The 23091-nt window shown below is 34.3% G+C and overlaps 1 protein-coding gene across 8 annotated transcripts in view; it reads left to right on the forward strand.

Annotated features, from left to right (window-relative positions):
* LOC132160081 (dedicator of cytokinesis protein 3-like) overlaps positions 1-23091 on the forward strand; it is a 177343-nt gene that overhangs the window by 129030 nt on the left and 25222 nt on the right. For 7 of the 8 annotated variants that reach the window (XR_009437948.1, XM_059569782.1, XM_059569783.1 and 4 more), the window contains 17 exons: positions 3678-3766; positions 5268-5393; positions 11350-11474; positions 11884-12046; positions 12294-12400; positions 13156-13327; positions 13430-13527; positions 13636-13719; positions 14712-14812; positions 14895-14976; positions 15768-15938; positions 18287-18479; positions 18793-18920; positions 19015-19161; positions 20878-20976; positions 21113-21207; positions 21950-22025. Coding sequence is in view for 7 of the 8 variants with exons in the window: in XM_059569782.1 (XP_059425765.1) it covers positions 3678-3766; positions 5268-5393; positions 11350-11474; positions 11884-12046; positions 12294-12400; positions 13156-13327; positions 13430-13527; positions 13636-13719; positions 14712-14812; positions 14895-14976; positions 15768-15938; positions 18287-18479; positions 18793-18920; positions 19015-19161; positions 20878-20976; positions 21113-21207; positions 21950-22025 (2056 nt within the window). In the remaining variant the exon portion in view is untranslated. The remainder of the gene's footprint in view (positions 1-3677; positions 3767-5267; positions 5394-11349; positions 11475-11883; positions 12047-12293; positions 12401-13155; positions 13328-13429; positions 13528-13635; positions 13720-14711; positions 14813-14894; positions 14977-15767; positions 15939-18286; positions 18480-18792; positions 18921-19014; positions 19162-20877; positions 20977-21112; positions 21208-21949; positions 22026-23091) is intronic. The other variant, XM_059569785.1, reaches the window with a different exon arrangement.

The following is a 23091-nucleotide window of genomic DNA, read 5'->3' on the forward strand; positions in this document are numbered from 1 at the left end:
TTCATTACCTCAGTGTGCAGCCATGCAGAAAGCCTCCTCTGTTTTATTGGCTGGGGAACTGACAGAACTGGTAAAAGAAAGAGAAATCAAGGAAAGAAAAAAAAGAATGGCGCTTGTGTGTTGAGAAAGAGGAGAAAAAGTCTAGATTCGTTTGGAAACGATCTGAAATTAAGCCATCAGTGTCTGTGAGACTAGGAGAAATGCAGTAACGTTGAAGTGAAGGATCTATACTGTGCACAAGTGCTGTGGAATGCATTATTTGTGATGTTGTGGTGAACGAACCTGTGGCTTTGCTCTGTCAATTAAAAAGTTTAATCGCTCATTGCGTGTGAGGGGCTTTGGAATGAGATTATATTTAGACTACTTTCAAAAACATAATAAAGAAAATTAGTAAGTAAATAGATAAATACCAACAGTATATGTGTGTATATATAGATATAAAAAGGTGTCTCTTATGTTCCTCTTATACTGCATTTATTTAATCAAAATACAGTAAAAACAGTACTATACTGAAATATTTGTACAATTTAAAATAATTGTTTCCTCTTTGAATATGCTATTTATTTATTTGATGTAATACTGAATTTTCAGGAGCCAACAGTACAGTCTTCAGTGTCATAATATTCTTCAGAAAGCTTTCTAATATGCCAATTTATTATTATTATTATTATTATTATTATTAATATCTGTATTTATTTATACTCAATTATGAATAATAGTTCTTATTATTTATAATATGGGTTTACTACTAATAATACTTACTACACTACTAATAATATTGTTTTAAGTACAAATGTATTTGTTTATTTATTAAAATTAAATAATTGCATATTTTATTTAATAACACTTAAAATATCAAAACAGTTCAAATAGACCGTGTATTACATTATTATAAATCTCAAGTAGTTATATTCATAAGCTAAATATGTAAATAATATTATTTACCTATTTATTTAACTAAAACAAAATAAAATGATTAAATTAAATAACTGATAAATAATGACAAAATAAATATACAGTTATATATATATATATACAAATTATATAATTCCTATTGTATTTTTTTAAATATTTTTAACCAATATGTATTTTTTTTATTTGTGTAGCATGTTTGTATTTATTTATTTATTTAGATTACATACATTTACAGTGCATAATTAAAACACACAGCTTGTATTAATGTATGTAACTCCATACTATATTCATATGCTCATTACATATATACGTATATGTATTTAAGATACAACTGTATTTTTTTAAACCCATATTAATTATGACAATGTCTATATATAGTAACCTTAGTGAAACGTTTCAAGCAGCAGTTTTCACCATTATTCTGCACAGTATTGCAGAAAACCAAATGTAAGACATAAAAATGTGTGCAAGATGTCGTGACTCAGCAGTGCTTCTGTAGGGCGAGTCACAGTTCTGTCAGGTAGCATGAATCTCTCTAACACTCGCCCCAGGTCAGTCTTTTTGTTGAGCCCTGAAGTCTTCCCTGTTCTTTGGGCTTAAGTGAGCAGATCAGTATCTTTGAGGTTGTAAGAGAGGAACAAATATATTTATATATTTTTAAAGACATAGAAAAATGCATGTTTCCACAATACATGCGTTTGCATGTGTGTTCAGGCTGGACTAGTTTCTAGGGACATCTAGTGGTAGACTTTTAGGAACGTAATGCCATGAGAAACCAGACCGACAGTTGATCCGATCAGATTTGTAGCAGATATTTTTTTTGTCTTCTGGAATTTAGTGCTTTCCATCAAACAGCCTGTGTTGGTGCAATGCTGTTGTGACCCTCCGAGCGACAGACCAGAACCACCCTTGACGCCCTTGGAGCCAGTCGCCAAGAAAGCCAACCAGATGGACTCTGTGGGAGTTCCCACAAAGCATCTGCCCGCTAAGCCACCACAAACACTAGCATTAGCATAGCGCGGAGGTCCCTTTTCAGCTGCCATGAAGGGTTTAGTCACTTCTGGATCAGGCAGTAACGACATCACTTCCCCATAGGCCAGAAAGCTGCTGTTCTCGAACCACCAACAGCTAGCCCACAGCGACTTAGCAGCTACTGATGCTGGAATGTAGCATATGGCTCTGCTCTCTCTCTTGAGAGCGCCGCACTTCTCTGCTTTAAAGCAGTAGAGTGTCATGATTTGCTTCATTGTGATGGCTCTCAAAACTTGGCTGTATTTGACTCCGTGTTTTTTTTCACTCACCATTATATCGCTCAAAGTGCCAATTGACAAACGCTGCATGCAAATGAAAATGCAGCTGTGCCGGTTAGGGGTTAATTGTCTTGATTATAGGTTATTCTACACTCAGCATCAAAGATATACCACTTCTTTTGTAGAAACGGACATTGGATACAACCTAAAACTCTTTAGCACCATTCTCCAAAAAAATTGTTTGCTGATGGTTTTTATGCTTCAACATCTTGACATTATCACTAATCAAAAAGGACAATGTTATGGGTGATTAAAGTATTTTATTTATTTATATAATTTAGTTTTCCTTTACTTAGCTTTGTTTTGTGCGTGTTTGTTTATGTTTATGTATTGTTTTATGAAGTAGAAAGGGTTATAGCACTACTAATACATTTTCATAAAAATTATTTAATGTCAAATTCCTATGAATATATGATATACCGATATATATAGCAATGTTCAGATTATTTTTATAAGCATAAACATTGTTGTTGTTTTTTGTTAGTGAGATATAAGCTCAGAATTAAATTTTAAGATATAAACTAGGATTTGAGTTTATAATTATATCTGAATTATAAAATATAAACACAGTATTAAAAAAGATATATACTGATATATACAAATGTTTAGATTAAACATTTCATTTATTTATTCACTCACTCACTCATTCATCCATTCATTTGATTTTACCAACGTTTTAACACCAGCAATGACAAAAAAGTATTTTAAAATATGCTAATAATTACTTTGTTTTATTATATTTTTATATAATAATGTTGAAGATACAAAATATCAAGTAAATCAATAAACCAATGAATAAATGTCATAGAATATGACAGATAAAAGGGACAAGATTGTGTTTCTCTGTTAATTTTAAATGTACATAATAAGGAACAATATCTGAAATATCTAATAAATTACTAGATTATAACATATTGTCTTTTTGACATGACATATGACATAAAAGTGAAGGCACATGCTTGTTCCTAGTCATATTGGACTACTCTGGTTTGTAACGACTTTTTCGCAATCCAAATGACAATAAAACATTGTTCTTGTTGAAAACCCTGTTTTATACAAGTGCAAATAGTGTTGTATGTTGACTTTCATGTACTTTTAAACCCTCATTTAACACTCAAATTTATTTTCCAACATTTTGAGAAGGGATCTTCATTAAGCAGTCGTGCTAAACTAGAGTATCACTGGGAATTGTGGCAAATGAATATTTCTCTTTGACTGGATGAAAGCCCAGTTTTTACTTCAAGTCTTGGCACATTTGTAAGCGTACTGCAAAGCCGCCTTAGGACAAGACCTTTTACTGTTGAAACTGAGTTACATTTACTGTTTACTGTCAAAGGACATTTGTGACTCCAAGCATTTGAATACTGAGGTACCAATCCCACCTGCTTCATCTGCACAACAACATATTTTCATTGCTATAATCGTTTATCCTTTTTCTTCTCTCTTTCACAGGTGTAATAATGAAAACGAGTGGTACCAGATTCATGAGAACATCATCCGCAAGTCCAGCACCAAATACACCGCTCCCAGCACTAACTACGGTAAGTGCACTTACAAATGGATTTACACTTGATTTAAGTGTTATTATCAGATGAAGAGCGTTCAGTTTCACAGAAACTGAACAGTCTGTCCATTATCCTGCTGTTATAGTCAATATTTCACTTGTTTTGTTAAAATATCTATATGTGGTTGTCTAGTTTTCTTTAAATTCTATAATTTTATAAAGTCATATGAATTCAAGTGACTAACTTGGAAATAGACAAAATCTGTGTAGAATAGACAAAAACTTTTTTTTGGTCAGCGCCTTAACACAGTTGTTTTTTTTCTTTCTCTTAATTCTTAGTTTACATCTGACAGCTTAACTTTCTTTCACAATTCTGACTTTTTTCTCACTTTCTTGTGTTTATATCTCACAATTTGGAGTTTCTTCTCAGAGTTGTGAAATAACATCTTACAATTCTGACTTTGTTCTTTCAGTTATGAGTTTATATCTCACAATTTTGGGTTAGTGCCTAGCAAATCTGAGTTTATATCTCTCAATTCTGTTTTATATTGCAAAAAAAAAACCTTAAATAAAAAAAGGTACCTTTTTATTTTTTTATTTTTTATCCTCTGGTGGAAACAGGTTTTCATAGAACATCTGAGAAATGATGAGAGTCATATTAATATTGAATAAAGTAATACTGAAAAACTGTGCAGTGTGTTTAGGGCTTTAGACAATTAGAAAATAAGATTTTTTTGTTGTTGTTTAATTAGACAAAATTGTATCAAATTTTAATACTAGGATGCTGTCTTTGGTTTCCAGAGTGTTACTAAGCGGTTGCCAATGTGTTTTTAGCCTATATGTGGTGCTATATGTGGTTGGTTACTGGCCTGCAGCATTAAAGTATGGTCACGTTAGTTAGACAAAAATGGTCTATTGTCAATAGCATAAACCAAGCAGCATTAACTTAAACATTTGGAAATTAATGAAAGATTTCAAAGTAATAATGAAAATCTAGATCAGATGAACCCTTACAATGAGCTGCATCAGCAAGCAAAGTAAGGACAGTCTAGTTCTAGTGGATAATGAATATGGTAGAGGTGTGTCTTGAGGTATCGTTCAGTAGTAATTAGTATGTTAGCTGTTCTAATTGAGAGTTTATTCCACCATCGAGGGGAAAGCCTAGAACTATTTCTTGACCTGGATGAACAGAAATCCTTCCCACTGGGAACTGACGGGAGCCAGGCAATCAGGATGACTGATTGCGGCAGGAGGGCCGGTGTGTGCGATTTAATGAAGGATTGAAGGTAGCAGGGAGCCAGGTCATTAGCAGCATTGTAGACCCAAAATAATATCTTGATTGAATTGAATTGTAGCAGTTACTGGCAGCCGGCATAGAGACCTGAACAAAATCGTGACAGAAATGCAATCTCTCTGGTACATTCTTCCAATCAAAGGCCTATTTTACTAAATAAATACTAACGTAATCACAAGGATAATTAGAGTGGTTGTCAAGATGAAGTCGTCTCTTAATTCCCCAAACTCTTCTTCTCGTGCAGGTCTAATCATCTCACTGCAGCTGTTGAGGGGCGACATGGAGCAGGTGCGCAGGGAAAACCCCATGATATTCAACCGCGGTGTGGCCATCACACGCAAACTGGGCTTCCCCGATGTGATCATGCCAGGTAAGTCTCATGAAGGTCACGGCTGAACTTAATGAATCAAAGCGATATTCCAAGATTTTATACTCATGGTCTGAAAGTAATGGTCAGTTGCAGCAAATTTAAGTTAGAAAATGTACAGTATTGTAAGAGTTATTGGTACCATATCGGTTACTGGCTGATATTAGAGTTTTTAAATATATTAGCTGATATTGGCGATTTAGTTCTGCATGCTCATTTTCCTTATTTTTGAATCTAGATGCATTTAATATTCAATTAAATGTCGTATTTAAACATACTTATAATTTAATAACTTTGTTAAATCTAATCTATAACAAATCTGAAAATGAATATCCACTTTTCATACTGTAGATGTTATGATGCCTAAATTCATTTCTTAGACAAAAACAATATAAATTGTCAATATTAACAATCTAGTAATAGTTATTCATACACAATGCACAATATGTCACTACTATATCAGTTATTGGTTGATATACATTTTTTTTAGATTACATTTGCCGATATTAGCTGCTTAGTACTCCATGCTCATTTCCTTTATTTTAACTTTTCGATCATATTTGACCATCACTTAATAGTGACTAATTAATAAGTTAGTCCTTAAAAAATGTTATAATTTAATTTTAATGTGTATTGAAGATTCTAATGCTGTGGTAAATTTATTTATTTATTTATAAAAAAAATATTGTATTTATTTAGATAAAACAGTGTAAACTATCTACATTGTAGGAGTAGTAATTCATACATGATGCGCAATATATTGGTATCATATTGTTTATTGGCCATTATTATAATTTTTTTATATGCTGGCTGATATTGGCTGTTTCATTATGAATGGGACTGTTTGATTGTGAATGATCGTCTAATGGTCACTTGAAGTTAATCTTTAACAGCAGTAATAATTTAATAATTTTGTTAAATGTAATCTTTAGCAAATCTCAAAATGAGTGTCTATTTGTCATACTGCACAATGCTGTGATGCCTAAATTCACTAGTAACATATAAATCCATTAGCTTGTTATTATCATTTAGTTTTTGTTGTTGTTTTTCATTTTTATTTTAATTAAACAAAATAGTCTCAAATTTTAATACTGGCTATTTATCGGTTATCGGACATAACAAAAAATGTATACGGCTTAACATATCGGCCAGAAATGTTAATATTGTCACTCTTTTCTAATGAAATAACAAAGTTTGACTCAGTTTACTATGCTGATACTAACGCGATTTTAGCTTGTTGCTAGGTTGTCGCTACAGTAGATGGTTTCTGATATTATATAGGTGGTTGTAAACTCCCGATCGCATCTTAATGAATTTCTAGATTCCAGCTGTTAAAAAATAATAATTTGACGACAATAATAAATGTCAGTGTACCTTTACCCAAACTTCGGTTGATTTTCATTGTATCAAAGGAATTACTACAAACCTTTTGTTCCCTTCAAACTCTGAAAAGAGTTTTCTCACTACCTAGCAGCCTCATAAAACCTCCCTTCCATGACGCTATCTGCAATGCTTTTCAAGTCGAGGTCAAAGTCGACGGGTAAGCCCTTAAGTGAGTCTTGTGAAAGGACCTTCAGCATGACAAATAATCATATAATCATAATAATAGTAACAGCACATAATCTCCCTTATTGCCTTTTAAATGCATAGAATCAGGCTTATATAAATGAATATGACCCACATTTTGATAGACTGTACTGGCTCTCTGCTCCAAACCCCAGAGGGCCTGTAAAACCAAGTGGACTCCTGCCACATCAAAGTTGAGTTATGAAATCCCTTCCCTGTGATTCAGAATGAGCCTGGGGGCATCTCAAAGTTGCTCTCTTAATAAAATCATGTCACTGTGTGTTCTTTCAAAATTTTGAATCATTGGATGGCCTGCTGGCTATCGAGTCTATTCCCTAACAGTCTTCAGTGTCAAAATCCTGTAGCCCTGTGCAATATCTATTCTCTTCATCCATAAACTCGCACATCAGTCATGTAGTCCCAGATGTCCTTCAGTGGTTGGTGGATTGATTGGTCCTCCATCTTCTTCTGAGGATCCCTCTCATTTGTCTCTGAGTTAACACTTCCTTGCTTTTCTGAAGGGCTCAATGATTGGTTTATCATCCACGGATCGATCAACCTGAAGTAGTTCGATTATAATCACAGACAAGGCTGTGCTCTTTAAATTCAGCATTTTGAAAGTCGATAGTCCTCTGAGAACCATGGTTCCTTGGGTTTCTGAAAGGGAAAAACCCTTGTAATCTTATTTCAAATTGCTGCATTTACTTTGTTCCCTGAAATGATCAAACTGGCCAGGTTTCTTAAGCATAGTCCCAGCATTGGGATACATTGCGTAAAAAATAAATAAATAAATAATATCTGTCTGTCAAATGATATTAAGTCTTGGCATCAGCAATTAGATGGAATATTGAACTGTTAGCATTATGAAATGTTAATGACACTTGAAGTGCCGCAAGCTTTGAGAATTATTCATTTTCATGACATTTTCAATAAGCTGGAGATGAGTTTGTTTAACAAAACCGCTCCAGAATTATTTGTGCATTCCTTTTCTGGTGTTGGTGTTGTGACGGTTTGATATTGCATCATCCATTTCCAGCTTTTTCTGTTTCTTTTTAATGCCTTTTTTCAACAGCCTTGGCTCTGTACGTGTTTTTCACACTCACTTACTCCATTAAGATTTCAGAAAGTTTTTAGCCACGAACCAAACTAACCATGACTTTCATTTAAAGCAAAATAGTTTTAGTAATTGTGGCACTCGTTTATTATTATTATTATTATTTTTACAGCTTTTAACTCAAAATGTTTTTAATAGTTTTAGTTTGAGAGAAAAAAAAACAGTGATTTTTCTTTTTTTTGTGACAGTTTTAAAAGTTTATCATCTAATGTTTTTATTTTATTTATTTTATTTCAGCTTTAAATTTTAAATGTATTTTAATAGTTTAACAAGAAAAATACTTTAAGTTATGTAAGCTAATCTAAGTGTAATATATCCAGATGGACTCTTTATTAGCTTTTACCAAATAAAGCTTTGTCTATTCCATTCACTGTTTCTAAAAGCAGTTGTGGTCGTATTTGCTTTCTTATCTAGATATTTTTCTTGGTCGATTCACTTACAGTTGCATTTGTGTTGTGGGATGTTGAAAGTGAGCTTACTTGCTTTTTGATCTGATATTAAGTAAAGCATCATGGCCAATATTGTCAATATTGATTCTAGTAATGATATTGGTATTATTTATTCAAAATATGTTTTAATAGCATTTTAACATTGTATTTATATAATTTTAAACAGTATGAATTGAGTTGAGAATCATTTACTAACAATAAATACAGATCGTAATTGAGCTTTATCAACTTTTGTTTTCTAATGACTCCAGATAGTTTTCGAATATTTAAAAGAAATTGCTTCTAACCTAACAATTTATTTATACAGTTATTTATTTAAAAATCTCATTGAGTACAGAATTAGAATTGAAAGTATAAAGATACTAACCCATCAGTACTTTACAATTTCATCTAAAGTATCCTACAAAATATTATTTTTTTATAAATATTTCAATAATAAACAAATAAAAAAAAATAATAAGTTACATTTTAGTTAAAGTTTTAGTAATTTCGTTGTGTTTTTGTTATTTTTAGTATTTTATATAGCTTGTCTATATAGGTTTTATTAATTTTATTTTTTTTTATTCTCTATTTTTGTAAGTTATGTTGGCGTCTAGCTGAAAAAATGTTTTCGTTTTTTTATTATTATTATTTCAGTTAACATTTATTCCATATTGAGTATCTTTTTTATGGTTTTAATTTTTCAGTTTCAGTATTGTTAACTATAATAACCCTGTGTAGTAATGATGTGCAATAGAACAAACAAGCAACAATAATCAATAAAAAATTTTAATCTAAATGTAGATCTTGCAAAGGTAACAGAAAATGTCAAATCAAATTTGACAAAATTTCTTTGCATTCTTTTCACACACACACACACACACACACACACACACACACACATATATATATATATATATACACACACTTTTGTTAGGACACTTTTAGAAGAGCAGATGTTTGTTATATTCTTTTCTACTTTGTAATATTAGTTTATACGTACAGTATAATGAAGATTCATAATGTTTGCAAAGGTCCTCAGGCTGTCAATTTTGTTCCTTGTTATTCAAAATGTATGAGTCATTCTCAATTTTCTCATCTTGCAAGTAAAACTCAAGTAAACCATTTCATTATTCACATTACACACAAAATAAAGAGAAAGTATTATTGCGTAAATCGGTTTCCTGTATATCTTTCTCCCCCAGTATATCCACCCCCAGTAAAGACATTCAAGGGACATCTGGTGGCATCAGAGCAAATTTAAGCTTTTCTTTAAGGTGTTTACCGAAATATACATATCTGCACTCATAAATGTCTGCAGGGTGGGTGTCAGCAGGAGAAATGGTTTCTAGCGGCGCTCTGAAGAGCTACACATTCTCTTTTATTGCTTCAGCTGTAATTGGAAGAAATCTAATTAAACCCACAACTTCTTTCACTAACAGCTAAAACTTTTTTCCCCTGAGTAGACGGGTAAGAGCTAAGCACAATTCCAGAGAGAGTCTGTGTTTATTTAGAACATTATGATTCAGATGCTTGCCTCTAAGAATGTGGGCTGCTGGGTCATGGAGAGAATGAGGTTGATAATGAAAGAGTCGACTGAAAACCAAGGTTACATGTGGAATCACAGTGTAAAAGACTGGTTGAACTCAAGTTTGATGAGATTTCTTACAGCCAGTAGGCAGTTTCACTTCAGCAGTTTAGCTTGACAAACCATTTGACCTTTTATGTAGCAATAGCTTTTATTACAGTCTGTAAAAGGGTTTAAAAGTGAAGCTAAATTAAGTTTCCCTTGTCCATCCAAGATCATATTTTCTCTTAAGTTAAAATAAAATAGATTTAGGAACATTCTAGCAAATATATTTACAGCTATTGCATCTGTCCAACATTTATGGGTTAGTCGTAGTAGACTGATGTATGTTGGTTCTGAGTTTGTATCTTTATTCAGGGTCCAAACTGAAATGGGGCTTTGCAAATAAGTAAAACAGTTTGCCATCAACTTTATCAATGACTGCAAAAATATTTTAATATAAATAAGTTGTAGAAATGGAAATCTAAGAAAAAAGTAATGTAAATGTGTCATGTACAATTCAAAACACTTATTTACACTTACAGTGCACTTAAACGATTACAATTGCTGAAGGAAATATTTGTCTGACTGTTTCTTTAAAATGTATTTAAATTAGTTTCAATATAGGATATTTGAACTGATGTTTGAACCCAATGTTTGTTTTTGACAGGTGTTGTTTTAGTAAGAAAAAAGAGAGAATATGTATTTATAGAGAGAGAGAAAGAGAGAAAAATGGAGGGAAAAACTCTTAAACTGTGCAACAGTTTCTTTAAAATTGTCCATCAGATTTATGTCTAGAATGACAGAACGTTTTTCAACCTTTTTAAAATTTGTCATCGCATTTTTTTTGTCTAGGGCGTCTAATTTTTTTAAACTCTGTGTGGTGACACATAAATGTCGTTTTCTTCAAAGTAACCGTCCAAAGTGAAAATATAAAGGAAAAACCCACAACACACACACAAAAAAAGTTACCAAACAATGGTGTTCTGAAAAATATCTTTTTGCAGCTATTTCTTTAAAATTTGTCATCAGATTTTGATCTAGGATGTCGGAACTTTTATAAACTCCATGTGGCAATACGTGAATGTTGAGTTTTCGTTGCAATAATTCTCTACAGCGAAAATATAAGTAACAAAAGTTCAACGTATTTGTAACAAGCAGTTTTCCCAAGTCAAATTGAAAAAGACTAATATTACCAAACAATGTGTGTGTGTGTGTGTGTGTGTGTGTGTGTGTGTGTGTGTGTGTGTGTGTGTGTGTGTTTGTGTGTGTTTCTATCTTCAGGCGACATACGCAATGACCTCTACCTCATGCTGGAGAGAGGAGACTTTGAGAGAGGAGGCAAGAGCGTTCAGAAGAACATCGAGGTCACCATGTATGTGCTCTATGCTGACGGCGAGATCCTCAAAGTATGTCAAACTGCCTTAATAAAAGAATAGTTTGCCAAATCTTTGCCATCATTTACTCACCCTAATGTTGTTCCAATTTTGTATAAAGGGAGCAATTTTAAGGAGTTGTATTGCATGAATAATGAAATAAAAAATCTGCGGCTTTGGGATGACACGAGGGAGTGAATAATGAAAGAATTCTCAATTTCAGATAAACTATCTCTGAAAAACATATCAGTGGTGGTGAAACATATGTGGTGAATCATTTAGTCCCGACAAAATTGAAGTCAGTTTGGAGGAGTAAATGAGTTTGGGACTTTCTGATGTATTTTACATAAGCCCAGAGTAAATGTTGGTGTCGCAAACTTTGATGCACACTATAAAGCCACATAAAAGCAAATGGTCTCCATTTTCTTCTATCTTTTATCAGGAGTGCATTAGTCTGGGCTCAGGAGAACACAACATCAGCGAGTACCGCTCTTTTGTCCTCTACCACAATAATAGTCCTCGCTGGAGTGAGGTCATCAAACTGCCCATCCCCATTGACCGTTTCCGCGGCTCCCATCTGCGCTTTGAGTTCAGACACTGCTCAAGTAAAGACTTTGCACACTGCTGGAACAATTTTGCATGCATTTCAGTGAATTGATTTTTCTTACGCCTAAATGACTGAAATTGATCAACTAATACAAATACAGTTTGTGCCTAAATATGAATGTATTTGCAAAAATAACATTTTTGCTTTTCATTATCCAACCTGTTGGGTTATATGATGCATGCACTACTTGATATATTTAAGATTTTTGACTTGACTATTTGACTATTTTTATTTTATTTTTAAAGCAAAGGACAAAGGAGAAAAGAAGCTTTTTGGCTTTGCTTTCACTCCACTTATGAGAGAAGATGGCACCACACTGTCAGATGAGAGCCATGAGCTTTACGTCTACAAGGTTAGGCAGACTTTACGTTATGTGAAACAACATAAATAATAATAAAAAAAGAATGCAAGTGTCAAGATGTGTGGAAGACATGATATTTGACAGATATTTATTATTTTATGTTATTTTCATTGTTTTTTTTTGTTTTTTTTTCGTTTAGTTTAACTTAATTTTAATTAGGTATTCCAGTAGAAAAAAAAAAGTTATTTGAATTACATTAAAATAATAACAATTACAGTATGTACATTAAAATATTTATGCTTTAGCTGATATAAATAATAATAATAATAATAATAATAAAGAATAAATATTAAATGCACTATATTGAGAAATAAACATACATTTTTATGTTGTTTATTGAATTACTTAATAAAATGTTACATAATATAAAAAAGTATCACTATATAATTTTTTTAAAGTGGTTAAAAAAACACTTTAATCCACTTGCCTGTTAGTAATGTAATATTTTCTATAATATTATAGTTATTATTATTATTATTATTATTATTGATGTAATTTAGCAGTGTGTCTGTGGTTTTTATTAGGGTTTTTATGTCTTTTTATGTTTTTTTTTTTTCATTTATTATTTTTTTTTTTGGCACTTTAAGTTAAACTAAAACTAAACTTAATGTTACCTTGGCAGCTAGCAGAAATAAGGTTTTTATACTTTGTATTATTTAATTTCCTTTATTTCAAGTTGAATTGATTTATTTTAGCTAATGATGACCCAGTTCAACTTGTAAATGTCTCTCCTGTATGTGGATCAGTGTGATGAAAACACCACCTTCAGTAACCATGCGCTGTACCTGGGTCTGCCCTGCTGTAAAGACGACTTCAACGGCTGCCCCAACATCCCGTCCAGCCTCATCTTCCAGCGCAGCACTAAGGAAACCCTCTGGATATCCACTCAGCTCTCTTCCACCAAACTAACACAGAATGGTAAATTACTAACAATTAATAACAGTTGTGCTTAATTTATCAGTTGTTGTGTATACTTCTCAGAGTATAGTAACAATGTCTTGTTGTGTTTGTGTTGTGAAGTTGATCTGCTAGCCTTGTTGAAGTGGAAAGCCCATCCAGAACGTGTAATGGACATATTGGGGCGATTGCGGCACGTCTGTGGGGAAGAAATAGTCAAAGTGAGAGCTCTGTCTTGTTTTTTTATTTTTTTATTTATTTACAAAATAACATATTTTAATGTCTGCTTAATGTAATTTACATCCATTTTCTGTTTTTTTTTTCTCCAGTTTCTTCAAGACATCCTCGACACGCTGTTCTCCATTCTGGATGACAACACAGACAAATATGGACCCCTGGTGTTTCAGTCGCTGGTTAGAAACTTTAACAAATGACATTTCTAGGAATGCACCATAGCTTATCTAACGTTAATAATTCACTGCTGTAATAACGTGTCCGGTTTCCATTCATCAAAAGACTCACACCCTCATATACTGTGTGTTTGTGTGAACACCCTTAAATGTGCACGATTCATCTCTTTCACGAGTGCTCATGCTGTGTGTGTATGTGTCTGTTTTGAAAAATGGAAGATTTCAGCTGGCGTGGATCCAGGCATTATTAGGCGTTCACAGCTGCTTGATAGTGGCGTCTCCAGAGAGCCTTTAGCTTCTTGTACTCCTGTAAAAAGAGCCAAGACGTTCTAGCCTCTCTTGGCCTGAATACACCTGTCATGTTTTTGTGTGGAGAATAGGGAACCTACGCGGATGCATTCTTCTTGCATGGATATTAATCTTGCAAACAACTTGTTGGATTGCGGTCTCAATTCATTAAGTTTAAAGAAACAGTTAACCCCAAAAATGAACATTTTTACTGTGAGAGGACAACAATAAATAAACTTCTTCAATGGAGGAAGTGTTAATATGTATTGGTCAGATGGTCAGAAGCAATGTTTTAAAGTTAGAAAGGCTTAATAATAGATCTGTTTCTTACAAACACACAGCTTTTCAGTTCACAAAATATTAACTGATGGGCTGGAGTGGTGTGGATCACCTGTGTATTTGGACTCTATATATCTGTTCAGACTCTCATTCTGATGGCACCAATTCACTGCAGAGGAATTTCTCCAAATCTGTTTGTGAAGAAACAAACTCATCTACATCTTCATTTTTTTATTTATTGTGGTTCTATTCCTAAAACTATTCCATGCATTTGATTTACTAAAATAAATAAAAGTCAAAAGTATTTTTTTGTATTATTACTTACTTTAAAAAAATATTTCAATGATACTAAAATAACACCGATGCATACTGATATTTTCAACACAAGTTAGAAATTTGAACCTCGCCTGCTTTCCATCTCTGTCCAGGTGTTCATCATCAATCTGCTCAGGGACAGTAAGTTTTATCACTTCCGTCCTGTGATGGACACGTACATCCAGAAGCATTTTGCTGGAGCACTGGCTTATAAGTAATTCAATTTATTTTCACAGTATTTTTTTGAGGTTTTGAATCTGAATATGGTATAACTAGATGTTTCATGTCAAATTCAGAGAGTTGATTCGCTGTCTGAAGTGGTATATGGACCGATCAGCAGAAGTTGTTCGACAGGATCACATCCAGGATGCCATGAGGGTGAGATCTCCTTGATTTTACCAAGTATGCTGTATAACCTCACAAACAGAACAAAAAATCACATAAAATCATATGCCAGCTACTATCAAATAAACAGTGATTCAGCTATAACAGGAACTAGAATAAATAATGCATTTACATAAGATGTTTCAGTGCAGTCCTCAAAGGACCTTTACAGATAACTAGCTGAAGCAAATGTTTTCAAGATTTCCTATTCACTCACTGTATGTTTTTGTTGAGATGTATTGCCATTACTGGTTTGATTGGTGATTCATTGTGGTTCTGACAGTACCCTCATATTAAAAAGACAAGCACTGTAAAAGTGAAGAGAAATAATTCCTTTAAAGTGTGGGTGTTGCATCAAGATTTTCAAAAATATCTTGAAAAACACATATTTGAGTGAAAGTAAGAAAAGTTTCCACTTTTAATTGTACTCAAGTATTTAGAAGTAAAATACAAAGCCACCCATTTAATCGTAATATTTAGAACTCTTCAACAACTACTCTGTACAATTTAAATTGTACGAAGAAGATAAAAATATATATATATATATATATATATGGAAATGTGATGTATTTAGTTAAAAAAATCACTCGAGTTAAGTAGATTTACCATGGTGAATTTTAAAATTTGTAATTTTTTTTACATTTGTCTTCAATGTAGAAGAATAGGGATTGTTTGTATTGATTGTACTTGGAGTATTTTAAAAACATTTTATAGCATAAATGTTGAAAAGCTTGGATACTTGCAGATATTGTCAGGGTACATGTTAAATGTAAATCTACCTACAGGCTCTAGAGTACCTGTTTAAATTCATCGTCCAGTCACGAATCCTCTACTCCCGTGCCACCTGTGGGATGGAAGAGGACCAATTTCGGGCTAGCATCCAGGAGCTTTTCCAATCCATCCGTTTCGTGCTCAGTCTGGACAGCCGCAGCTCTGAGACACTCATTTTCACCCAGGTCAGATATAAACTCAAGAACTATTCACATTTCATGTTTATGACAATTGACATTTGTGAGGAGATATTACCTAAAGAAACCATCTGATATATGAAAAGAACTGTGTCAACAATAAAAAGCCTAAAATTGCTAGGTGTGGGATTCAATTGATGAATGGTTTGTTACTGTACAATTTTGTATTGATGATTTTATGATTTTATACCTAATGCTTGTTTAATTGAGGAATTAAGCGAAGAGAACAAAAGATCAAGGTGGTATAATGTTAAAAATTAAAGAATCATTTGTAATGAGTTTCTGATCTCCCAATCCATGGTTTTTGACCCAAGATTAAAGTCTTTCCTTTCCAAATTTCCTTGAGACCTAGGTTTGTTTAATGTTCTATGAGATTAATGCATCTGTCTCGTTCTGCCCTAAAGAAGTTGTACGTCTAAGCTGTTTAGACAGCCCCATCTCAAAAATCCTGTAAAAGTTGCGATCAAACAAAACAAGGTTTTTCCTGAAGGCTGAAGGAGTGTAAGTATAGATAGCTGCTCCATCTGCTCTAACATTTCTATGATAAATGTTTTGAAGGTCTCAAATTTAAAGTACACAAGATTAGAGCTATTGAGACTTCAAGACACTTCAAGAAACTTCAAGACACTGAAGCCACCGAACAAGTTCTTGAGCGAATGTAGTATAATTTGTCTCTAGATCTTTGTACTGTCTGAAGATGGTACTTGCTGCTATGATGCTAGGTTGTTAGGAATGTATGTGGTTGCTGAGGTTTTCTGAGTGGTTTAAACCCATTGCTTTATGTTGCAATGGGTTATTCATTGCTAACCCATTGCAAGGATGTTTTGGATTGTTGGTAGCAGGTTTTCTAGCTATTTTCTCCTCCAAGTTACTATGATATTCTGATCCCTAGATATGTTTTATTGTTCACCAGGTAATGGTTCCCCTCACAAAGTATCACTCAGTTTCTCAGCACAGTGTGGGACAGTTTTTGTGTAAAGGGTTGGGGTTTGTATAATGATATATTTTGTTACTTTTGTTTAGTTATAGGTTTGTACAGTAAAATGTGAAATTTCTTTCTGTGTTCATGTTTAAAATGTGGAATCCTGTTGGTTAGATAATGTTTGCACACTTTCATAAAACTTTTCTTCCACATGGCTTTTTCTGTCACCACCATATTTTATCATACATTATATGCCTCCACCGGAGCATCATTTAATTCTGAAACTACCAGGAACCTTGAAAAAGAAAAATACTTTGATTTATCAATGTCTGGACACAGTACGGACCATCCTACCCACAATTCTTGAACAAATAGTTTGATGAAGATTTAGTCTTCTTTGTTGACTTAATATTTTCCTGAATTGTCCCATTTTATACCTTTGTGGACTTTTCCCATCCCTGCCTCGTATCTTGACCCAATCCTGCCCAACCTCACTGTGCCCCCTAGGGTCCCCAGCCAACTACTGGACAAGCCAACACCAACCAGGGCAACTGCTTGCAGCCATTGAGCTGCAATGCCCCAAGGCCCTCTCCGCTGTCTGTAAGTAGATGCAACTTGTTGAATTGCCCCACAGTAATGGAATGGGGACTCCCTCACAACCTGACCCAATGCCAAAGCCCAAAACATCTACCAACACATACAACTACTCAGTACCTTTCCAGAACACCAGCCCTCAACAATTAAACAACAACCCAAACAAACTGACCAACAATTGCTCCGGAATGCTTCCAGTGCTTCTTCCGCTGGGTTCTTTGATGTGTTTCTTGATTTTAATTGCTGTGTTTGACACCAAATCTTCTCCTGCACAAAGGCAAATCCTTCCAAACGCCCCCATTTTTCACCTCTTGAGTGGCTTTTAAGGGGACCAGAGATCACCTTGCCTGCAATGGATCTTAACATTGGGCTGTTGAGCAAAGTAGGGAAGAAAAGTCCTCAGAAACAAGAGTTGTAATGGCCCTTTGAATTAAGGAATAGCCAAGCCCAAGGTTTTTGACTATGACCATGACTATATAGATGTCTTCAACCCAGCTCCCAGAGACACCCTAGCCTGCAAATTTTAGTAGCAACCTACTCCAACCCACCTGCCTGTTACTGTCAAGTTTAGGTTGGTTTAGGTGGTTCAGTTTAATGTGTTTGGGCTAAAATTTTTAATTGACTGAATCTCTAATCTACCAAGTAACCATGAGGTGATGATGACACCTCACTGTTACTTGATCTCTTGCTGTGTAGGTGACATCATCCCATCTTTGGTCAACAGGCCCATCACATCTTGTTTTATCTAAAGTCGAAGACAAACAATGACCACATTGCAAATGTAAACCTTTCTTTCTCTGTTCTCTTCCACTTTTGTCAGGCTGCCCTACTCAACTCATTCCCAGCTATTTTTGATGAGCTCCTCCAGATGTTCACAGTACAGGAAGTAGCAGAGTTTGTGAGGGGAACTCTGGGTAGCATGCCTAGTACGGTCCACATCGGTCAGTCCATGGATGTGGTCAAGCTGCAGTCCATTGCTCGGACAGTGGATAGCAGGCTTTTCTCCTTCCCAGGTATTTCTTAAAGAATTAGTTTTAATTTCTAATGTGCAAAATTTTACCTTTTAGAGGTACAACAGCTTGTCACTGGGGCAGTACTCTCAAAGTACTCTCATTTACGCCTAGAGGTACCTTAAGGTTGCAGTTCATATTACTACTCTTAGGTATTAATATGCACATTTTAAGCTTAGATAAGCTACAAACGTGTCCCTTTTAGGAGTACTGCTCCAGTGACGAGCAAATTTGCAGGTGTTCTATGACAGTGTAAATGTCTGAAATCTTAATCAGGTGAATTAAGTTAATAACCTACCTCTGTCTGTTTGCACAGAATCAAGGAGAATTCTACTTCCTGTTGTTCTCCATCATATTCATCTGCATCTGCGCCAACAGAAGGAGCTTCTGATCTGCTCGGGAATCCTGAGCAGCATTTTCTCCATTATTAAGAGCAGCTCACTGGTACACTTCGGTCAATGTGCATGTCATCAAAACTCTGAACATCCTATGAATGACTGTGGTTAAAGAGACAATGTTCCTTGTTTCCTATCTGTAGGAGAGCTCTGTGCAGGAGGAGGTAGAGATGATGGTGGAGAGTTTGTTGGATGTGTTGTTGCAGACGCTGTTGGCCATCATGAGTAAATCTCAGTCTCAGGAGGCGGTAAGAGGGCAGCGCTGTCCACAGTGCACGGCTGAGATCACTGTTAGTAACTAACAAATCTGATATTCTACTTCTTTCCTTCCTTCCTTCCTTACATCCCTCTTCTCCTCCACCTGCTTTGCAGCATCCCTACTGAGATCTTTTCTTCATCTTCTGTTTCTTTCCCAGCATATTTCTCTTTTTTCTGCCTATATAGTGCAACAGTTCTGAAAGTAAAATCACATTAATAGAAAGATTAGTTTTTAATAACAATAGATCTACCTCAAGCTCCAACATTAATCATGCCAAACTGTTTGGTTAAACTGTCAAACCATATATATATATATATATATATATATATATATATATATGTATATATATATATAGAGAGAGAGAGAGAGAGAATATATTTGAATATATGACAATTACTCTAACTTAAATATAAAAATAATAACCGTTGTGCTCTTTCTCTCTCTCTCTCTCTCTCTCTCTCTCTCTCTCTCGTTCACGTCGTTCATGTCTGTTTTTATTATGTCTCACATTCACTCACTTACTCACTGACTCACACATAATACAATGTCTTCCTGTGGGTGAATTTCATGAAAACTACACATAAAATGCATATTTCAAGGAGGAATGGAAAATTAAACCTCTGTTTAGGGCCATTACTTCCTTCATAATTTTCTTTATGTCAAATAAAAGTGAAAAATTTCTTAATTCTTTCCATTTCTGCATTAAAATATGACCCTAATCTTTCTTGACAGGTTTCGTGAGACTCACCCATGCTTGTCTGTCTTATGTCCCTTACGTTTAGTCTGTTGTAACACCTGCTCAGAAGGCAAAGATAAACAGTAAACTATTAGAGCACAAACATGCTCTGATCAGTACTCTGATGTATAAGTTTGCATCATTTGATATACTTTTGCTTTCTTTTAATGTTACATTTTTTTTGTATTCATCATAGATAGCTTATAAACAGAATCCAGAAGAACTAATATCATGTCTCTGTGTATATGTAGTTAAAAGAAAGCATAACCAGACAAGAGATTTCACTAAGAATAAACTGTGCCCTTTGATAGCATCACATATTTGCAAACATTGTCTGAGTTGTTTTTAACACCTGGGTTTTTAAGGCCCTGTCCACATGAACATGGGTATTTAAAAAAGCGCAGCTTTGTCTGTGTGGTTTGGCCATTCATTTACACGCAAACCATTACATTTTTGAAAATAGACAGCGAAACCGGAGATTTGGGTTTGTGACGTTGGAGCATGCGCAGTTATCGCCGCCTACTGGAAACTTTTTCAGGCTTCTGATTGACCAGCATGGCTTTACGGTTAAGATTATATCACCACATGTTGGTTTGGCATGCTCTTGACAGTTCATAGCTTGCTTTTGCATTTTCATGTGGACAGAGATTTTTTTTTAAAACAGAAGAAGGAAAAACTCAGTTTCTAAAAATACTTGTGTACGTGTGGACATGGCCTAAAATTCAAAAGTTGTGTAAAATCAGCTTGTCAGTTTAGAACTGGTGATTTCAGCCAGCCTTTTAATTTTTTGTACATAATAAGCATCTTAATTTAGTGAACAGACTGTAGGCGGTCTGTGGCGTGCTGTTTAATGCTGAGAGTGCCACAACTGTTAAGTGAATTCATCTCACAGTCTTCACGTCTTATTCATTTTGCTTCCCTGCTCCCTTTGAATGCATTTGATTTGCTGTTTGATTGCCAAACAAACAGACTGATTGGCTCACAAGGACTTGCACACTTTCTGATTGGCAGGGGGAGTACGTGTCCTGCTTGTTGTCCCTCCTTCGTCAAATGTCGGACATTCATTTTCAACACCTAATGGACAACTTCCAAAGCAAAGAGGAGCTAAAGGTGAACCATCTCATATATTTCAGAAACCAAGCATTTAAATAATTTATAGTATTGCTTAAATGTGAAGCTTTTTAATGTTAAATGTGAAAGTACTTGCTTCCAACTCAGCTTATACAATCCTGTCTATCTCTTACAGGAGTTCTTGCTGAAGATTTTCTGTGTGTTCAGAAACCTGATGAAGCTCAGTATATTCCCACGTGACTGGAACGTCATGCGACTGCTGACCAACAAGTGAGACCTCATTCCTGCTTCCTTCCAAAGTAGTTTTTTTTTAGTTCAAAACATTGATTTCCTGATTTGCAAAACATATATAATATATATTAGTGTTCCTGTAGCTCAATTGGTAGAGCATTGCGCTAAATCCATAAATCTAATTTAAATTTAATATATGGCATAATGCAATGTATTTCTCTTGAAATATCATATTTTTATTATTTGTACAATGTCTTTCAGACAAAAACAGTAAAGTCACGCTTTCAACATGAATGTCATTGCATTAGATGGTATTTTTACAGAACATATGTTCAGTTTTCAAAAAAAAAAAAAAAAGCTTAAAAAAAAAAGATTTTTTAAAGTTTGGGGATGAAATTGATCAAAAGTTACAGTTCAACAAAGACTCCTGAAAAACAGTATCAATATTTTAACAAAATGTTAATAAACAGTTGCTGTTTTCACCTTTGATAATGATAATAAATGTTTATTGCTAGCTTCAGCACTGGATCACAGTAATAGATAGTAAATGATATTAAAATATTAAAAAAGAAAACATTTACTTTAAATTGTAATAACATTTCACAATATCACTGTAGTTTTGATCAAATAAATGCAGCATTGGTGAACAAACTTTTATAAAGTATAAACTTACAAACCTTTGAAAAATAGATAGTGTATATTTATACTGTTCAAAATAAATTTGTCTTTCTATCTTCTAATGTTTTTATTTTATTTTAATTATCTCTTTTCTTTCTTGCAGTATCATTGTGAGCACAACCCAGTATCTGTCACCTGCTCTTCATAAAAGCTTTACGGATGCTGACTTTGATTTTAAGGTGTGTGATTGTGATGAAGATCAACCACACGTTGCAATACAGACTCCCTGGCACTGAAACACACATTAAACATAAAAGTAATTTTTAAACCCACACACAACTCTTTTTTCTAAATATCATATTCCACATGTACACAAACGTGCTTGATGTGGGCCTTCACGGTGTCCTGCTGTTGGGCACACTTGGCCCTCTCTAATCCACTCTAATGAAGCTCTCCTCCCTGATCAAGACAGATGGTGCCACTAACGAGGGAGACTGGCTCTGAAAAATTCAAATCTACTGAATTATTAATGAAGGTTATCTTTGAGAGAGAAACATGGCCCTGTCTACCAGTGTGAGCTTTCACTGGATATTCCCTGAAAAAAACAAACAAACACAAAAAAAAGTATAGGCCATTGTGGAGCAACTTAAAGGGAAAGTTCACAAAAACGTTGTTTACATTTAGATCAAAGCACGAACAACATTGAAAACGTATCTGTGTGGCGCAGCTGACACAGAACAGCATACACTGTTTACGTTTTTATTTTTCGCACAAAAAGTATTCTCGTATCTTCGTACATTTACGGCTGAACCACTGATGTCACATGGATAATTTTACCGATCTCCTTGATATGTTTCTAAGCTTTGATCATGTAAGGACCCTTGCTGTCTATGCAGGGTCAGAAAGCTCTCGGGATACAGTATGTAAATGTACAGTATGAAGCACAGCTCACACAGAAGACACTTTGAAAACAAGCAGATTTCTGTCGGTCAATGCAGCAAAGTTACATGACTAATTAAACCCGCTGCGAAATCTGCACGGGAAATCTTTTGCACGCTCTCTCATCTCTGCGGTGCCTCCTCCTTGTAACAACAATTGCAGCCATTTCAAGTGCAAAATAGTTTAAGGCATGCTTTTTTGGGTATTAAATAATGGCGCAAATATCAGTAATTTGATAAGTGGAAACATTAGTAAATCTCATTGCTTGGTTCATTTGAATACTCTCCTCCCATAAAGTTTGCGTCTGAATGGGAAACTCCTACAAATGCCTATTCAATAAGGTCAGGCGCAAAAATAACTGTCCAT

The sequence above is a fragment of the Carassius carassius genome, chromosome 16, assembly GCF_963082965.1.
Source record: "Carassius carassius chromosome 16, fCarCar2.1, whole genome shotgun sequence".
In the NCBI taxonomy this organism is placed as follows: domain Eukaryota; kingdom Metazoa; phylum Chordata; class Actinopteri; order Cypriniformes; family Cyprinidae; genus Carassius; species Carassius carassius.